We start from the raw sequence: 20115 nt of genomic DNA, 5'->3' as shown, positions 1-20115 counted from the left end.
GGTATGGGACCTCCGTCAGAAACCCCCCACCCCAGCGCACACACCCCCAAAACTCCAAATTGCTGCTTGCTTCAAGATGGCTGATTCGTTTCACGGCACTCCCAGGCCGAACCAAACATTCAAAGCGCTGTGGAGGCACATGAAACCATCATGGCTTCCCCCTGCAAAGGATTCTGGGAGCTGGGGGTTTGCTAAGGGCGTGGAAGTTATGAGGAAGCTCCCCGCCCCACCGTTCTCCTTAAAGGTAAAAAGGGTAAAGGGACCCCTGACCGTTAGGTCCAGTCGCAGACGACTCTGGGGTTGCGGCGCTCATCTCGCTTTATTGGCCGAGGGAGCCGGGGTACAGCTTCCGGGTCATGTGGCCAGCATGACTAAGCCGCTTCTGGCGAACCAGAGCAGCGCACGGAAACGCCGTTTACCTTCCCGCCGGAGTAGTACCTGTTTATCTACTTGCACTTTGACATGCTTTTGAACTGCTAGGTTGGCAGGAGCAGGGACCGAGCAACGGGAGCTCACCCCATCGCGGGGATTCGAACCGCCGACCTTCTGATCGGCAAGCTCTAGGCTCTGTGGTTTAACCCACAGCGCCACATGCGTCCCTACCATTCTCCTTACGGAGCTACAATTCCCGGAGAAGAGGAGGGATTGATTGTTGAACAACTCTGGGAATCGAAGGGAAGGCCACATTCATAGCATACATTTCAAGGGTTGGGATACTGCTTGAAACCGACATGGCTTCACCCCCAAAGGATTCTGGGAGCTGGGTGAAGGGCACTGAGAGTTGTAAGCTCCCCTCACTGAACTACAATTCCCAGAGCTCCCTGTGAAGAATAGGGTTTGGTTGTGAAACCACTCAGATCAAAAATAACAGTTTAGGCCAGGAAACATCAGGGAAATGTCATAAACTACCATGTGAAATGCAGCCATAGACACCCAGTATTATTATTATTTTTGTAATGTTATCGTTGCTTCCCTTGCTCTGTCTATACACCAAATAGAATATTATTGAAAGAAAGAAGAAAATAAGCAGAATTACCTGGCGTCGCTACCGGAGTGACCGAGACATCCTGAGACAAAATGGCTCCCCTCCTGGCTACCATCTTGGTCACATGCTGGGCCCAAGCAGAGGACACATCTCCCGATGGCTCATTGATATCGAAAACCAAACCAGCTGGGGGGAAAAAATTATAATGATGTATACAAATAAAAGGGGGAAGGGGAGAACATTTCAAACAATGAGTTTTTCAAAGCCTGCATCCCCCCAGAATTATCTCAGCGTGGCCAACGTTTTCCCACTGTGGTGGGACGGCTGGGTTGCATTCAATTATGATATTTCTTCTAATCTGTGTTTGAATTGGTAATACATACTGTGGTGAACCACACTGGGCACAATTTTGTGGGAGAATTATAAAAATAAACGGCATTTTTTTTTAAAAAGCAAGGAAATAGTCATGTTGAAGGTAGGAACATTCAGGGGGGTCGGGAATTGTAACCCAGCTCAAACAATTCTGTATGCAATTATGCAGAATTTCCCCATGACAAAACGTAAAAATAAGACATTTATATTCCACCAAGTGTCCGTTTCCTTAAATATGACATAACTTAAATGTACGCAATACCCCCAGAGATGGAAAGAAGATAAAACTCTCGACAAGAGATGAATGGTTGATGAAGAGGACTTTAATGACAGATGTTTTAATGTATTTTTAATCTTTTGTTGGAAGCTGCCCAGAGTGGCTGGGGAAATCCAGCCAGATGGGCGGGATAGAATTATTATTATTATTATTATTATTATTATTATTATTATTATTATTATTATTATTTGCCGAAATGGAAAAAATGACCGGGAAAATCAGAAAATCAGAAATCAGGAAGATAGAAACTTTAACAAGGAATGAGGAAAAATTACAATTTACTTAAGAGAACACTGTAAACAGCTAAAAACTTTTGGCAGGATTTGAGTAATGCTTGTAATGTATTAAAAACTAAGGTAAAAATGGACTATCTTAAGAAAAATAGAGAAAAAATATGATGCAGTAGAAAAATAGAGAAAAAATATGATGCAGTTGATAATGGAAACCATGGAGGGATAGAGGGAAGTCTAAGGATTCAGGGAATCCTAAATGTTGATGATGATGATTAATGTGTGAATTCAAATGTATAGTGTAAAATTGAATAAAAAATTATTTAAAACAAAATAAATGTATGCAATACCAATGTGATGGTTATAGGGGTTGCTCGTGCGTAAGCTGGTGCAAACACCTGGCTGGGTTGCCTGAGTGAACCTTTTCTGTCCGGACAGCCACTCACCCATGGCTGTCTCAATCGCTGGCAGAATCTGTCAGTGGGCGTTTCTTGAACTTTTTCCAGCAAAGAAGCTCTTTGACGCCTAGTCTCCTCCTACTCTCTCTGTGCGAAAGCCTTCTGCGCAAGGAGGGCGTGGCCAGCGGAGGACCCATGCTCTCCCCACTGGTCCCAGGCAAGGACTCATAGGACCGCCTCGCCGATTCCCCCATCTGCCCCCCTTCTCCACTGGTGCTATGCTGATTCTCTTCCCCAGAAGATGGGCTGCCTCTCCCAATCGCGGGACGCTCTCTGGAATCTCTCTGGATTTTGCTCTCTCCCTCCGGCACTGATGGCAGTTCCCTGACAACCAACATCATGTTCAAGTGAACGGATCCCGTTCGCAACCAGAGGCACCACTGTATAGCATATAAAGGTAAAGGTACCCCTGCCCGTACGGGCCAGTCTTGACAGACTCTGGGGTTGTGCGCCCATCTCACTCAAGAGGCCGGGGGCCAGCGCTGTCCGGAGACACTTCCGGGTCACGTGGCCAGCGTGACATCGCTGCTCTGGCGAGCCAGAGCCGCACACGGAAACGCCGTTTACCTTCCCGCTAGTAAGCGGTCCCTATTTATCTACTTGCACCCGGAGGTGCTTTCGAACTGCTAGGTTGGCAGGCGCTGGGACCGAGCAGCAGGAGCGCACCCCGCCACAGGGATTCGAACCGCCAACCTTTCGATCGGCAAGTCCTAGGCGCTGAGGCTTTAACCCACAGCGCCACCTGCGTCAACACAAAAAACAACGCCATTTTTTTGTGGACAAAGGGCAGCTGGACATATCAAGGGCCCCATAACCTTCAGTAGCTGAGGGCCTCATCAAACCGAAATCCGGCCCTGCGCCCGGCTGTGGGAGGCTGCCCTCCATCGGACTGGCATGGAGCCCCAAAGCACCCCCTTCCCTGTGGACATACGTACCAACCGGCCCCTCGTGCGAGACAGTCCGCAAGCTGAAGGAGAGCTCTTGGTTGGGGTTGTGCTGAAGCTCTTTGCGCCGGGAAAAGGCCTTGGCAATCATCTTGCTCTTCTTCAGCCTCTTGGGCTCGTTGCTGCTCTGGCCAGTCAGCCTGCAGGGAGCAGGGGGGAATTTATTGATTCCATACAATTTAAACGCCGCTTGATCGAGGGGGAAACATACCAAAAAACCCTCAAAGCAGTTTACCAAAAAAAAAAAAAAAAAGGAATAAAATCACCCCTAAGAAAAAGCAGCAGCGATAATCTAAAACATTCGAAAAGTTAAAAACTGGGAAAATAAAAACGCAGCTCCCTTTAATGATTGGATTGAAGATACGTGCAAATTTGCTACACACAAACAAGTTGTGTACAAATGTAGACTTGCCATGGTGAAATTTAACAATATTTGGTATTCATTTTTATAGATACCATATTAGATTAAGGTCTGGTTAACAACAACAACAACAACAACAACAACAATAATAATTTTATTTATATCCCGCCCTCCCCAGCTGAAGCCGGGCTCAGAGTGGCTAACAACAGTAAAATAATACAGCATTCTAAAATCAATTCATTATAAAATCAGTTCAAATCAAATATAAAGTCGTCGTCCCCCTTTTTTGTAACGTACACAGTCTCTTTTTTTGTTTCGTTTTCTACATACGTACTATTTCTTGTTTCTTAGTTTTTGTGCACTTGTATTTTTGTCCTTTTTATTTTTCAATAAAGAATTTAAAATTTAAAAAACCAGACTTAAAAAAAAAGAATGAAATGCATCTCAAATTTCTAAACTGCTGGGCAGGTAAATTTTGTCTAACCCAGCCTTTCTCAACCTGTGGGTCACCAGATGTTGTTGAACTACAACTCCCATCACCCCTACCTAGCAAGGCCAGAGCTCAGGGATGATGGGAGTTGTAGTCCAACAACATCTGGGGACCCACAGGTTGAGAACCACAAAAGTGGTTTCAGCGGATACCGAAAAGAGTGCCAATCGTTCCAAAGTTTAGCTGCTGACATACTAAAATATTGAGTTCTTACAAATGGTTTATTATGTAACGGTCAGTATCGCCAGGTCAGCTGGAAGCCCCGTGCAGAGCAGCTGGCGCTCTGGTGCCTGGAAGCCGCAGGATGGGCTCAAAATTTAAATCCCGGCTTCTTCCAAGGCTGGCTGCGCCCAGCTCTTACCTGCTCCAGGTGCGCTTCCAGATGAGGAGGGTAGCTTTAGTCCACACCCAGGTGCTCATGGAAATCCCCGTCCCAAACATGGCAAAGAGATTGATCTTCTCCACCAACAGGCTGGGGCGGTTCTTGATCTCGCAGTCAGGGATGGGTTTGTTGGTCTGCGTGGCGATTGTCACGTTGGCCTCACATCTGTGGGGGGCAAGAGCGGAGATGAAACTTGGGGGGGGGCAGAATATTATTACGAGATTCTATTGATCTATGGGCTACGTTTAAAATGAGGCCGCATTGTAAACTGCATTTTAACCTGTATTTTAAATTGGGTTTTTTCCCCTATTATGTTTTTGCTGTAATTTTACTGGTGTTAGCCACCCGGAGCCTGGCTCTGGGGTATAAAAAGGGCGGGGTATAAAATTATTATTATTATTATTAATAATAATAATAATAATAATAATAATAATAATAATAATTTGTTTGTTGCCCGCCCTTTCCTCTAAGGTGCCAGAGAGGGTTACCGAATTGAAAGCAGCATTAAAAAGAGTTCAAAACAACTTACAATAATAAAAATGAAATAAAGGACCCCTGACCGTTAAGTCCAGTCGAAGACGACTCTGGGGTTGCGGCGCTCATCTCGCTTTACTGGCCAAGGGAGCTGATGTTTGTCCACAGACAGTTTTTCCGGGTCATGTGGCCAGCATGACTAAGCCGCTTCTGGCGAACCAGAGCAGCGCACGGAAACGCCGTTTACCTTCCCGCCGGAGCGGTACCTATTTATCTACTTGCACTTTGTGCTTTTAAACTGCTAGGTTGGCAGGAGCTGGGACTGAGCAACGGGAGCTCACCCCGTCGCGGGGATTCGAACCACCGACCTTCTGAATGGCAAGCCCAAGAGGCTCAGTGTTGTAGACCACAGCTGTAAAACATACACCTCAAGTGTTAAAAGCTGGGGTACACAGGGAGAAGGAACCTCAGATCTCCAAACAGCTATCTGAATTTGAAGAGATGTTAGCAGATTGCAACTGCAAGGTGAAGGTTGCACTCCTAACCACGCAGACCTGGGAGTAAGTGCTACTGGATTCAATAGGACTTACTTCTGAGTAGATCACCCCACCTAATAAACACCCCCCTTAGAAGACACATTTTCTCCTGTGCGAGTGGAGCTGGAATTCTGGGATCATGTGTGAATCCTGTTAGACAGGGGTGGGGAACTACAGCTCCCAGCAACCTGTACAGACAATAGTCATGGGTGATGGGAGTTGTAGTCTAACAGCACAGATTCCCCATCCCTGCAGTAAAAAAACCGAGTATCCCTTTTTCTTTTAGAACTATTTCCCCTTTCAAATGCAAATTTAATCTACACTCTAACCAACACATTGGCCAGAACTCATATGATCATTCAACAAAGATTTCTTTAAATCTGCAAAGATCACTGATTTGAGTAGAACCCGCTACTCAAAAGTACTACTTGTAGCCTGAAAATAAAGGATCCTTTAGGGAAACCCTGCTGCTGTCGAATTGTGATGCTTTCTTCCAGACAATGGTTTGTGTGTAAGAAACTGAAATCTACTGGGAGGGTGATTGGGCGTGTTATTGTTTTGTTGTTTCAGTTTAAACATTTCCATGTTTTCTATCCTGTATTTTATTCTGTGAACCACCCTGAGATCTTTCAATGAAAAACGGTATACGCATTTAATAAATATTAAAAATTATACGGTGATTTCGGACGTCTTCACAGAATCTGGATTTCCTGGTGTCCAATTCAAAGTGGGTGTTTTGGTGGACGTGGGTTTTGTTCGGCAGACACACCATTTCCCAGGCTTCTGCCAGGGGTCTTCAGGGCCCCCTTAAATCCCTTATACACCCCTCCACTCCGACACTCCCAGTGCTCGACGGCTGGGAGTGTGAGGCGCCATATTGATTTCCCACAATGCCCCTGGACTGTTGCTGCATCCCAGCCTTTGCCATCCAGCTGCTTCAGATCTTGAGCTACGCAGCATGGCACCCAAAGGAGACCACCCACAAAAAGAGCCACCCACAAAGGCAGCCCGTGGCCCCCCGCCTAGAACAAGAGGGGAATGTGGGTGGGCACCCGTTACTCACAAGACGTACTCCCGGAAGCTCCTCTCCCACTCCGCCTGGTTGAAGAAATCGTAGAAGTGGCACCCGAAGGTGATGAACACAAAGCCAAACGCCAAGAAGCCAAAGATTCCTGCCATGGAGGGAGAAAGCACTTGAGTCCGTCACACGTCCAGCTACTTCAGGGCATGGAGGGGTGCAGATATCCAGAGCGTGGGGGTCAGGCGGGATTGCTATGAGGAATTATGAAATATGGAGCAAGCCATTGTGTCCGCTACGAAAGCTTTGCGTTGACTGGGTTTGAGTCACTGACAATAGTTTCTGATCGAATCCCACAGGCCTCTGCACCTCTGCCATTTGCTTTCTAACAGATTGGCGGCTAACAGATTGAGGCTGAATCCTGACAAGTCAGAAGTACTGTTTTGGGGGACATGGGGCGGGCTGGTGTGGAGGAATCCCTGGTCCTGAATGGGGTAACTGTGCCCCTGAAGGACCAGGTGCGCAGCCTGGGAGTCATTCTGGACTCACAGCTGTCCATGGAGGCGCAGGTCAATTCTGTGTCCAGGGCAGCTGGTCCTTCAGGAGTAATAAATAATAAAATTTTATTTATATCCACCCTCCCCAGCCGAAGCTGGGCTCAGAGCGGCTAACAACAGTAAAAATAACACAGTTTACATAAAATCACAATCAATTAATGTTGTCTCAACTTCCTTTTTCTCTGCAGGAACTGCCCCCTTCCCAACCCCAACCCCCACAACCTACAGATCCTGCCACGCAAGTCCGGGCTACTCACCAAGGCGCAACATCGTCTCATTGATCTTACTAGCGGCTTTTTCGCTCAAGAGACCTGGGTGGTTGCTTTTGATGGAGAACAAGGTCATCACACCTAGGAGGGAAGCGGCAGAATTATTATTATTAATAATAATAATAATAATAATAATAATAATAATAATAATAATAATATATTATTTATACCCCGCCCATCTGGCTGAGTTTCCCCAGCCACTCTGGGCGGCTCCCAGTCAAGTGTTAAAAACTGTACAGCATTAAATACAGTGGTGCCCCGCAAGACGAACGCCTCGCAAGACGGAAAACCCGCTAGACGAAAGGGTTTTCCGTTTTGGAGGCGCTTCGCTAAACGAATTTCTCTATGGGGTTGCTTCGCAAGACGAAAATGTATTGCGAGTTCCGCGGGTTTCCCCCCGCTTTTTCCGCCCTTTTCCTAAGCCGCTAAGCCGCTTATCAGCTGATCCGCTGATAAGCCGCTTCTCAGCTGATCGCTAAAAGCCGCTAGACCGCTATTAGCGCTAATCCGCTAAGCTGTCAATGGGCTTGCTTCGCAAGACGAAAAAACCGCTAGACGAAGAGAATCGCGGAACGGATTCTTTTCGTCTTGCGAGGCACCACTGTATTAAAAAGCGCCAGAGAGAACAAATTGAGAAGAGCCCACCTCTGATCAGGAAATAGCCACCGATGATCAGTACTAGGCCGATGGGGGCCAGGACAAAACCGGCTCGGTAGCGGTAGTTCTTGTAGCCCACAAAGCAAATGCCACTCACAGAGTCCCCGTCAACCTGGGAAAGCAAGAGGGAGGGAGGAAAGACAGGTAGAGAAGCCAGAAAGCTTAAAAAAACTGGAAAGAAGTACAGTCATACCTCAGGTTAGATGCTTCAGGTTGCCTTTCTTCGGGTTTACAGATCGCCGAAACCCGGAAGTACCAGAACGGGTTACTGCCGGATTTCGGCAGTCGTGCATGAGCAGAAGCGCTAAATTGTGCTTTGCACATGCGCAGAAGCGCTGAATCGCAATCCGCCCGTGGGCAGACACGCCACTGCGGGTTGTGAATACTGCAGGTTGCGAACGTGCATCCCACACAGATCACGTTCACAACCTGAGTGTCCACTGTACCTAAAACACAACAACATCTCCGAAACAGCTTTCTGTCCCCTCCTCCCTACAAAGTATTAAGTGTTTTCCTCTCTCCTGTGACACCGGAACTCGTGGCGATTAAATGAAGATGACTGGTCAGAGATTCGGGACACATAAAAGAACTATTTGAAAAAATATCAAGAATGACCAGAAATTGTTCTTATTTTCAACAACAGCGGCGAGGTTATTGTTAGCCCAGGATTGGAAACAACAGCAATTACCAACAGTAGAAGAATGGCAACAGAAGGTAATGGAATATGCAGAAATGGCTAAATTAACGGGGGAAATTCGACAACAGGGCGATGAAACATTTCGAAAAGAATGGGGGAAATTTATGTCATACATAGGAAGGATAAGGTGAAATAGTGAAACCAGTAGAATTGAAATAAACCTCATAATGTGAAATACAAAGAAAATTTCTGGATAAAGAAAATAATAAAAAGTAAAATGTATAATGTGATTAATCTAACCAATGTTAGTTGTAAATGAATACAGACAATAAGAATTGTATATACAGGAGGATTTATTTGACTATAGACACTCTATGGAGAAATACAAAAGAAGAACAATAATATACAAAACGGATGAAGACAATGCAAAAAAATTAGATGTGATATAAAAAGCCAGAAGAAGGAAGGAAGTCAGCTCTGGGGAGCAAATAAAAATGTAAAATGTAATACAGTATGTCTATGTGGAGCATGTAAATGAAAATCAACAAAGAATATTAGGGGGGGGGAGTATAGTCATAATAAAAATTATAAAATAATAAAGTAACTTCATTATTTATTGCTAAGCATGATCTATAATTTGTTTATGAAAAGGATTTAATAGTAGTAATTACAATAACAAAATGCAATATCAGAGAGGAAGTTGGAAAACCATCAGTCCAAGAGATTGGAAGTCTTAGGCTGTTATGGCCAAATGTTTACTATGCTATATATATATGTCGGATGTTACAGTGGTACCTCACAAGACGAATGCCTCGTAAGACGAGAAACTCGCAAGACGAAAGAGTTTTTCGTCTTTTGAGTTGCTTCGCAAGACGGATTTCCCTATCGGCTTGCTTTGCAAGACGGAAATGTCTTGCAAGTTTGTTTCCTTTTTCTTGAAACCGTGCATTCAGGGGGTGCAGTTGCGACTTGACAACTCATAGCACGCGGTGTGGTAGCCTTTTTTGAGGTTTTTGAAGACTTTGGTGATTTTTGAAGCTTTTCCAAAATCCGTGCTTCGCAAGACGAAAAAAATCGCAGAACGAATTAATTTCGTCTTGCGAGGTACCACTGTACGTTTAAAAATATGTGTAAAAACCAAAAAAGTTATGATAAAAAAGAAAAAAGTATTATAGTCAAGCACAGGCAGGATTCGAGATAGGAGCAGCAGCAGCAGAAAAATGATAAAGTAATTATATTAGAGGGGTTTCTGTAATAGATAAAGCGTTTCTACACAGGAGGAAAGGGTTTGAACAAAAGCATTGTGCAGGTGTGAGTGGGAAGTCAATTCATGAATGTGTGAGTAAACCTCTTTTATATATACTGTACACAAGATTGTGTCGTGTCTATTCTTTTTAAGAGGGATATAAGGGAAACCACCAAGAATTAAATATTGAGAAGCTTAAACAAGCTTGCAACAAGCTAAGCGCTGTGCTTTTAAAAGGGGAATGTTAAAACTCTGCTAAGTTATAAAACTTGCTAGCGCAAGTTAGGAAGGATATTAATAAACAATATATCCTCTCCTGCCTCCCTGAACATTCCCACATGAACAACTTAGGGAGTTCTGGGGTCGCCTGAACCATCATATCCCAGCTCAATTGCTGGACCATTCTCCAAGCTGTCAAGGCTCAATTGACAACAAGGTAGGAACTTAAGTACCACCTGTTAGATGAGGCCAAGGGTCCATACTGTTGGGAAACTGTGTACGTGCAGCTACTCACACAGAGTCAATTAAGGTTTGGCACACAGCCAGAAGGCAATCTGAAGGACTAAGTCAGCCTGGTGATAACAGAGGCATGGAGACAGCTCCCTGATTGGTCAAGCTCTCTCAAGGGAGTGATAATTAATGGCCCACTAACTGGAATGTGTTAGTTCAGAGTTCAGTGTTCAGAGTTCTGTGTGTCAGTGTAGGAGTTGTGAGTCGTGTCAGAGAGAGCTAGCTAAGGATCCGTGTTCTGTTCCTGTCAATAGTCCACTGTATATAATAAACACCTAACTACAAGTTCCTGGTTCCTGCGTCGTCTATCCTGTCTGCAGCCAAGTCGCCAATTGCTTCCGTGGATTCTGCGTTTACTCTGCTAGGCCTGGCTAAGGTCCTGCAACTAGTCAGAAAGTTGTGAAACACCAAATCTCTCCCTCTCCTCCTGCAGTTTCCAGCCAATGACAATTATAAAGCACCGCTGCGTCCAACACAATCACTTCCCCGGGATGAGAAGGACAACGTTTTCCCTGGGGAAGCACACCCAGCACACCTGCGCAAAAAGGCCATTTTTGAGTGTGTGTGTGTGGGGGGAATCCTGTGGCTTCTGTTGCCATATTCTCCATAAAAAATGGAATTTAGCAACTAAGCACATCCCAATGATCTCAAATCAAAGCTTACCTCGTGGCACTATCATGCCTTGAATTTTAGAGGAGGGGGGCATTTCTAAGAACTTTGATCAGCAGGCTTTTTAATGGGGAAGCCAAATAGATCGTTGCCAGAAACAAAAACCTTTGATAATTCCAAGCAGCCTGATTGGAACAAACGTGAGCTATATTCTCCGCATGCTCTTTTAACAGAGATGAAGTTTGTTTCAATCTTTTTCTACTAGCCTAACGTCTTATCACTTAAAATTATGGTTGCCATTTTTATGTAGAAAAGCGATTGCCAGTAAATCATCAGTGAATGTCTGGAGCATAGCTACTCTGACCTTGGTGGATTTTAAGTGACTTTCCCAAACTGTCGTCGGTTGCATTTTTGTTCTAAAAATATGAAAAGCACACAGCAGAAAGCGGTGAAATAACGTGGTCCATTCTGTCAGACACTGAACATTTAAGGCAAAACTTCATGCAACTTTCAAAAGAATCCAGATTTACTATGTAAACCACTTTGAGTCTCTGTTAGGGGGGAAAGGTGGGGTACAAAAAATAATAAATGAATAAAATAAAAGTAAAATTACCTGGGCAACCGCCAAAATGGCAACGGTGAGGACGAAGGGAATGGACCAGGTGACCAGGTGGAAGTAGGAGGTTTTCCCCACCAGCGGCTGGTAGGTGGTACCCAGCGCCTTGAAGGATGTGTGCCAGGCATAGGTGAGCATGACGAACCAGATTACACCCGACATCAAGGAATAGTAGACGATGACGAAGATAATCACGCAGGAAAGGGTCTCGTTGGAGCTGCGGGTAAAGGGCATTTTCTTAAGAAAATGTTTAAATATTCTTTCCCCCAAAAGCCTGAATCCTTCCTGCTAGGAATTATGGGTAATGAAATTGCCAAAAAAGTCCAGGAGAGTTTTTATGTACGCCACAGGTGCCGCTGGAATTTCAACTGCAAAACTTTGGAAGGGAGAGGCTATCCCGTCCAAATCAGACTGGCGAAATAAATTAAGAGAGTATGCTGAACTGACGAGACTATCAGCAAGGCTATGAGATGTTACAGGTCAGAGAGTGCGCAAACAGGATCGTTTTACAAAATTTAAAGTAAGTTAAACGACAGAGAGAAAATAAAGTTAAGCGCGTATTCAAGGGATTTATTTTGAGAACAGAATGGTGTACAAAGCAAGTCTCAATTAAGGAAGTACGCTATTTTTCACTCCATAATATGCACTTTTTTCTTCCTAAAAAGTAAGGGGAAACGTCTGTGTGTCTTATGGAGCGAATGCGTGGTCCCTGGAGCCGAATTGCCCAGGGGCAAAAAGCAGGTCGTGCTTTTTTTTTTTTGCTTTTTTTTTTGAAAGAGGGAAGGGGGTGTTGAAAGAAAGCCACTGATCGGCAAGTGATCGGGAGGGAGATAAGGGACGCTAGCAATAAAGGAGGCTGCCTGGGAGGGGGGAGGTAAAGACAGCAAACTTGCAAGGAGAGGAGACAGGAAGACTAAAGCAATAAGGAGAAAAATTAGAAGAAAAGGAGGAGCAAAAAAACTGCTCCAGCTAAGGAAAAGACACTAAGGCAAACAAGAGGGAAGGAAGTGTTGAAAGGAAACAGCTGATTGACAAGCAATCAGGAGGGAGATAAGGGACACTAGAGATAAAGGAGGCTGCCTGGGAGAGGGGAGGTAAAAGCACATGGATCCTCAGGATTTTTGCATTGGGTCACCCCAAATTCACCATCAGATCACATAGCATGTCCATGGCTACAGCCTGCACCAAAAAAATCACGCACCCACTGTTTCGTGGGGCCGCAACGGTGCAAAAACGTGGTTACAAAGCACAGATCCACATGGATCCTCAGATAATGATTGTTTATTTTTAAACAGGTTGCAGGATTCCCCCCAAAATAGACCAGCCGAGGCAATTATATTTCACCCAGCAGCGCTTTACTTTGCGGCAAATGAGCATAATGGTCACAAATCCAATACATTCAGGATTGGCACTGTACGTAAGAAATCCATAAATAAGAAATCCAGTTGCAGCAGACTTAACTTAAACTTACAATAACTTATAATAAAACTCTAAATAAATTAAAAAATTGTCCAGTAGCACCTTAGAGACCAACTAGGTTTGTTCTGGGTATACGTTTTCGTGCGCATGCACACTTCTTCAGATACTTACAAATATAATAAGACTAAACCTTAGCACTATGCATACTATATACAGAAGACCACACTAGAAGGAAAAGAGATAGAAAGAGAAAGTGAAACCCAGGTTCCTTCGGACCCTAATTTTATAGTCAGCATGACCTAGACCAGGGGTCAGCAACCTTTTTCAGCAGGGGGCCGGTCCGCTGTCCCTCAGACCGTGTGGAGGGCCGGACTATATTTTGAAAAAATAATAATGAACAAATTCCTATGCCCCACAAATAACCCAGAGGTGCATTTTAAATAAAAGGATACATGCCATTCATGTAAAAAACACACTGATTCCCGGACTGTCTACAGGCCAGATTTATAATATATAATAATAATAATAATAATTTTTAATTTATACCCCGCCCTTCCCGGTTCAGAAAATTGGGCTCAGGGCGGCTAACAAAAAATTTAAAACACTTAATTGATGCAACAAAAAGCAGCATAAAATACAGTATAAAATGTGAATAACAATAAATTCAGAATTGAAAAATCAATTTAGGGGAAAAATCCATCCAATAAACATTTAGAAGGTGACTGGGCTGCATCCGGCCGCCAAGCTTTAGGTTGCCTACCCCTGACCTAGACAGAAAGAGATAACAGGACCAGGTTAAGCCAACTGTACTTGTTAAGTTGTGGGTGAACATATCAGACGACACAGCGATTCTTCAAACAGCTCTTGTTTATTCACAGGCCAGGACAGAACTGAACTGAAGGGTTCAGCCAACCTGCTTATATAGGGCTCCAGTACAACGTAACTGTAACAATTTTCTAAAACTATCCAATCACTGAGCGCCACTTTCAATCCCTTATTTGCATAACTATCTACAGTATTCCCCTGCTGGCCCAGGGTGAGAACTTCAGTACATAACAGTACTCAGCATCTCAGAAAGGTAAAAGGTAAAGGTACCCCTGCCCGTATGGGCCAGTCTTGACAGACTCTGGGGTTGTGCGCCCATCTCACTTAAGAGGCCAGGGGCCAGCGCTGTCCGGAGACACTTCCGGGTCACGTGGCCAGCGTGACATCGCTGCTCTGGCGAGCCAGAGCCGCACACGGAAACGCCGTTTACCTTCCCGCTGGTAAGCGGTCCCTATTTATCTACTTGCACCCGGAGGTGCTTTCGAACTGCTAGGTTGGCAGGCGCTGGGACCGAGCAGCGGGAGCGCACCCCGCCACAGGGATTCCAACCGCCGACCTTTCGATCGGCAAGCCCTAGGCGCTGAGGCTTTAACCCACAGCGCCACCTGCGTCCCTCAGCATCTCAGAAGGAATAACCCAAACAACACAAACCTTCTGCCTGTTTCTTTCACGCAGAAAAGCTTCCAGAACCCTTGTGAATTAGTTAGAAGAGGAAAGATCTCTTAACACATCAGATCAAGACTTTCTGTACTGAGAGATGCAAACTGGCACTTACGTGGGTTCCCCCAATCGCATGGTCCCATCGGCACGGCACACGATTTCGCTGCGGGCTCCGTCCATGAACTGCGCCAGCCAGCCGATGCTGCCCATGAAGAAGCAAGCATTGACGTAGAAGAGGATGACCGCCGGGTACCGGTTCGAATTCTTCCAGTCAGCGAGGAATGTGGCCTATGGACAGCAGGGAGTTCAATCCTGATCAGTTTGCCTGCACGCGTCTGTTCCCCGCTGGAGACGGATTCGCCCAGCCAACGCAGAATGGATTTGGTGATCTACATGGGCTCCCAGGACGTTTCCGAGCACAATTCAAAGTTTCAGCGCTGACCCTGAAAGTTTACAGAGGCAAACTCAGTCCTCCAGATGTTCCGGGACTACAACTTCCATCATCCCTAGCTAACAGGGATGATGGGAATTGTAGTCCCAAAACGCCGGGTGGGCTGAGTTTGCCTACGCCTGCCCTAAGCTGCCCTGTTTACCTGAAGGAGCATCTCCAAATCCATCGTTCAGCCCGGACACAGACGTCCACCCACCCTGCGGAACGCCCTCCCACCAGATGTCAAAGAGAAAAACAACTACCAGACTTTTAGAAGACATCTGAAGGCTCTTTAGGGAAGCTTTTAATGTTTAATAGATTACAGCGGTACCTCGGGTTAAGTACTTAATTCGTTCCAGAGGTCCGTTCTTAACCTGAAACTGTTCTTAACCTGAAGCAAAGTTCTTAACCTGAAGCACTATTTCTGGGTTAGCGGAGTGTGTAACTTGAAGCGTATGTAACCTGAAGCGTATGTAACCTGAGGTACCACTGTATTGTATTTTAATATTCTGTTGGAAGCCGCCCAGAGTGGCTGGGGAAATCAAGCCAAATGGGCGGGGTATAAGTAACAAATTATTATTATTATTATTATTGGCCAGTGCAGATCTCGCAATCATTGCTGCTACATGACGGAAGTCCCGTCGATGTTATTGCGGCTGCGTTCTGCGCAAGCCACAGTGTCTGTACCGTCTCCAAGGGCAGCCCCAGGGACAGTGCACTGCAGTAGTCTAATCCTGCTCACCAAGGTGAAGAAGGTGCAGAAAATGGTGACGGAGCTGAAGGAGGCGATGTAGACGTGCATTTCACGGTGCTCCTTCTCAGTGAAAAGCGGGTTCTGGCACTGGATGCCGCAGCCTTCGACGTCCTCATACCAACTCTTGGGGTTGTCCGTCCGGACCAGGGGGGCCTCACACTGCCCTGAGCTGTTGAATTTGATGTTCTGGACCTCATTCTGTGCAGTGGAAACAGAAATGGGATTAACCATGGACTACAATTTTGTGGTACAAAAGTGGTATTACCTGTAAGGTTATATCATATTACATAATCCGGAATTAGGAAATGTGGAGTGATGGGAACATACAGTCATATGTGGTGGGACTGTCCGTTAGTTAATGAATTCTGGAAACAAACTGGTATAGAAATATCGGGAAATGTGGGTAGGAAGGTGGAAATGTCTAAATTAATGGTTCTTATTAGCCTGAGTAGCACCGAGTTAGAAACAAAAGAGGAATGTAAATGAGTAAAATTGATGGTAATTGCAGCCAGACAGATTATAGCGAGTAATTGGGGAAATGCAAAAGACGTAGGGGTGAACCAATGGAGGGAAAAATTGAAAAATATTATAATCTTAGAATATCTAACTGTGAAGATAGATAAAATGAAAGGGTTTAAGGTCAGTGAGAAAGAGGAGGATTGATTTGAGAAAATATTGAATTATTTGGGCAGGTTTGAACAACTTGGGGGAATTAAAACGTTGAAAGTTAAACAAACCTTGTGGAGGGAGGAGTGTTAAGGCATATAGAATTGTACATATGGTTGATTTGATTATGTACACCCAATGTATCAGCTGCTTGGGGGGTTTCACTGTTTGTTTTCAATGTTTGCATTTTGGTTGTTGGTAAAAATAAAATTTTTAAAACAAAACAAAACAAAACTGTGGACTACGGCAGAGGTTTTTAAACTGTGGCGGCCCAGGAATCTCCATGTGGTTGCAATCGCCAGTAGCAAAACACTGACCTCAATCACCCCAGATGTTCTGGAGCACATTTTCCACTGAGAAATGAATGGGCAGAGCTTCCTGACTCCCCTCTCACTGCAGAACAGGGGCTTTTCGTCTCAGCTGATCTCCCTATTAGGATATAGTTCCATTCCACCTTAAAAGGGTGTCACATGCCTGTTTACTTCCGGCACTTGCTAGGAACTTCCGCTTGTATATAGCTTTTGGGTTACTGCTGTTTTGCTGGAGAAGGGAAACAGACATGTTTTCCTCTGTTCCCCGACCTGGCCACAGTGATCCATGCGACGGTCACCTCCAGGCTTGACTACTTTAATTCGCTCTACGCGGGGCTGCCCATGAAGCTGTCCCAGAAACTCCAGCAGGTGCAGAATGCTGCAGCGAGGCTCCTCACGGGGTCCCTGCCATGGGAGCATATTCACCCAGTGCTTTACCAGTTGCACTGGCTCTCGGTGGAGTATCAGGTCAGGTTCAAGATGCTGGTTTTGACTTTTAAAGCCCTTCACGGCCTAGGACCCTCGTACCTACAGGACCGCCTCTCCTGGTATGCCCCACGGAGGACCTTAAGGTCCATATATAGCAACACCCTACAGGTCCTGGGCCCTAAAGAAGTTAGATTAGCTTCAACTAGAGCCAGGGCCTTTTCAACACTGGCCCCGACTTGGTGCAACACTCTGTCTCTTGAGACCAGGGCCCTGCAGGATCTGATCTCTTTCCGCAGGGCCTTTAAGACAGAGTTGTTCCACCTGGCCTTTGGCTTAGAATCAGTTTGATCCCCTCCCCCTCTTTCCTTTTTCCTTTCTCCTCCTTTGAAGAGATTGCTCCCTAATTGTTTTAATGTTGTATCTTCATATTTTAAATTGTATTTTAATCAACTTGGTTTTATTATTGGTGGTTAGCCGCCCTGAGCCCGGTCTTGGCTGGGGAGGGCGGGGTATAAATAAATTTATTTTTATTACTATTATTATTAGAGGGTCGTGTCGCTGTTTGATGCTGTTCCAAGGGAGACCGGCGGCCGGCCGGTGGCGGGAGCCAGCTGGGGGCCTGCCTGATGCCCCCATCTTCCTGGCACTATCCCAACTTCCCCCCCCCCAACTGCAGCTCCCCCTACAGGACATCCAGTGCCAGCCCCCACCACCCCCTGCTCTCGTACCGGACAGCCTTCAGGAAAGCGATCCGAGGTGCACTTGAGGAAGTCCGGCCAGCCTCGTTCTCGTTCCACGATGGTGCAAGGTCCCCGGGTGGCTTGGCAGAGGGTCTGGCTGGGCAGCTCAACTTGGCCATCCACACACTTGGGCATGTATACGGCGCAGAGGAGGGGCTGGATCACGTCCCAGCAGCGGGGGGCATTTCGTAAACCTTGAAATAAAAAGAGAGAGAGACAGGAGTCAATGATCCCTCGACATCTGTTATTGGCAATCCCTGTCCCCTTAACAAATATATAAAAGCTTCTTTCTCCAGAAGCCATGGGGGCCTGGAACCTGCAATAACAATAATAACAATAATAACAATAATAACAATAACAACAACAATAATAACAACAACAACAGTAATAATAATAATAATAATAATAATAATAATAATTATCATTCATACTCCGCCCGCCCACAAAGGTCCGTATAGTTAAAGCCATGGTTTTCTCAGTAGTGATGTATGGAAGTGAGAGCTGGACCATCAAGAAGGCTGATCGCCAAAGAATTGATGCTTTTGAATTCTGGTGCTGGAGGAGACTCTGGAGAGTCCCATGGACTGCGAGAAGATCAAACCTCTCCATTCTGAAGGAAATCAGCCCTGAGTGCTCACTGGAAGGACAGATCCTGAAGCCGAGGCTCCAATACTTTGGCCACCTCATGAGAAGAGAAGACTCCCTGGAAAAGACCAGATGTTGGGAAAGATGGAGGGCACAAGGAGAAGGGGACGACGGAGGACAAGATGGTTGGACCAGCATGAGTTTGACCAAAGAGCGGGAGGCAGTGGAAGACAGGAGTGCCTGGCGTGCTCTGGTCCAGGGGGTCACAAAGAGTTGGACACGACTAAACAACTAAACAACAACAACAACAACAACCCTGCCCTTCTGGCTGGGTTTCCCCAGCCACTCTGGGCAGCTTTCAACAGATTAAAATATAATACTCTCTTAAACATTAAAAGCTTCCCTAAACAGGGCTGCCTTCAGATGTCTTCTAAAAGTCTGGTAGTTGTTTTTCTCTTTGAAGTCTGGTGGGTGGGCGTTCCATAAGGCGGGTGCCACCACCGAGAAGGCCCTCTGCCTGGTTCCCTGTAACTTGCTAAAATGCACGTGCTTTAAAAGTTATAAAAGTAACAGAGTTGGCAAGCTAGCTGATCGGCTACTCAAAACACGGTGAGCATTTGAACACAGAAAAGTTGCAGGTCCGCCGATGGCCAAGATCCAAGGTAGCTGAGGCTGTGAGCTGTTGGGCAAGAGCGTAACTTAAGAGGCACCTCAGTCCCAGAAGGATATTGACAAAGTGGGAGGTATGCAGAGGAGGGCGACCAAGATGATCAAGAGTCTGGAAACCAAGCCTGATGAGGAACGGTTGAAGGAGCAGGGGTAAATTTAGCCTGGAAAAGAGGAGACCGGGAGGAGATACGAGAGCCATCTTCCAATATCTTAAGGGCTGTCCCTTGGAAGATGGAGCAAGCTAGTTTTCTCCTGCTCCAGAGAGTAGGACCAATGGCTTCAACTTACAAGAAAGGAGCTGTTCAACAGTGGAATTGATAATAATAATAATATTAATAACAACAACAACAACAACAACAATTTATTATTTATACCCCGCTCATCATAAGGGAGCTGTGCCTCGAGGAAGAACTGTGAGGGGGGAGACTCCATAAGGCAAGGCCTCCTTCCACCTGCCTTGCTCTAACCTCTGCTTCTCAATGTGTATTGAGTGTGACGCGGCAGCTAAAAACGCCAATGCAATTCTGGGCTGCATCAATAGCAGTATAGCATCTAGATCAAGGGAAGTAATAGTGCCACTGTATTCTGCTCTGGTCAGACCTCACCTGGAGTACTGTGTCCAGTTCTGGGCACCACAGTTCAAGAAGGACACTGACAAACTGGAACGTGTCCAGAGGAGGGCAACCAAAATGGTCAAAGGCCTGGAAACGATGCCTTATGAGGAACGGCTAAGGGAGCTGGGCATGTTTAGCCTGGAGAAGAGGAGGTTAAGGGGTGATATGATAGCCATGTTCAAATATATAAAAGGATGTCACATAGAGGAGGGAGAAAGGTTGTTTTCTGCTGCTCCAGAGAAGCGGACACGGAGCAATGGATCCAAACTACAAGAAAGAAGATTCCACCTAAATATTAGGAAGAACTTCCTGACAGTAAGAGCTGTTTGACAGTGGAATTTGCTGCCAAGGAGTGTGGTGGAGTCTCCTTCTTTGGAGGTCTTTA

At 45.7% G+C, this 20115-nt stretch overlaps 1 protein-coding gene across 1 annotated transcript in view; it reads right to left on the bottom strand.

The window, feature by feature from the left end:
- SMO (smoothened, frizzled class receptor) overlaps positions 1 to 20115 on the bottom strand; it is a 34050-nt gene that overhangs the window by 5072 nt on the left and 8863 nt on the right. Inside the window, exons 2-11 of the mRNA XM_079992397.1 lie at positions 17851 to 18056; positions 15705 to 15914; positions 14648 to 14820; positions 11626 to 11845; positions 7999 to 8122; positions 7342 to 7434; positions 6573 to 6681; positions 4479 to 4664; positions 3258 to 3406; positions 1037 to 1171 (exon numbers count right to left, since the gene is read on the bottom strand). Of these exons, the coding sequence (XP_079848523.1) occupies positions 1037 to 1171; positions 3258 to 3406; positions 4479 to 4664; positions 6573 to 6681; positions 7342 to 7434; positions 7999 to 8122; positions 11626 to 11845; positions 14648 to 14820; positions 15705 to 15914; positions 17851 to 18056 (1605 nt within the window). The remainder of the gene's footprint in view (positions 1 to 1036; positions 1172 to 3257; positions 3407 to 4478; positions 4665 to 6572; positions 6682 to 7341; positions 7435 to 7998; positions 8123 to 11625; positions 11846 to 14647; positions 14821 to 15704; positions 15915 to 17850; positions 18057 to 20115) is intronic.

Source organism: Podarcis cretensis (genome assembly GCF_951804945.1).
Source record: "Podarcis cretensis genome assembly, chromosome: 10".
Classification (NCBI taxonomy): domain Eukaryota; kingdom Metazoa; phylum Chordata; class Lepidosauria; order Squamata; family Lacertidae; genus Podarcis; species Podarcis cretensis.
This window is presented reverse-complemented; position numbering and strand designations above follow the sequence as displayed.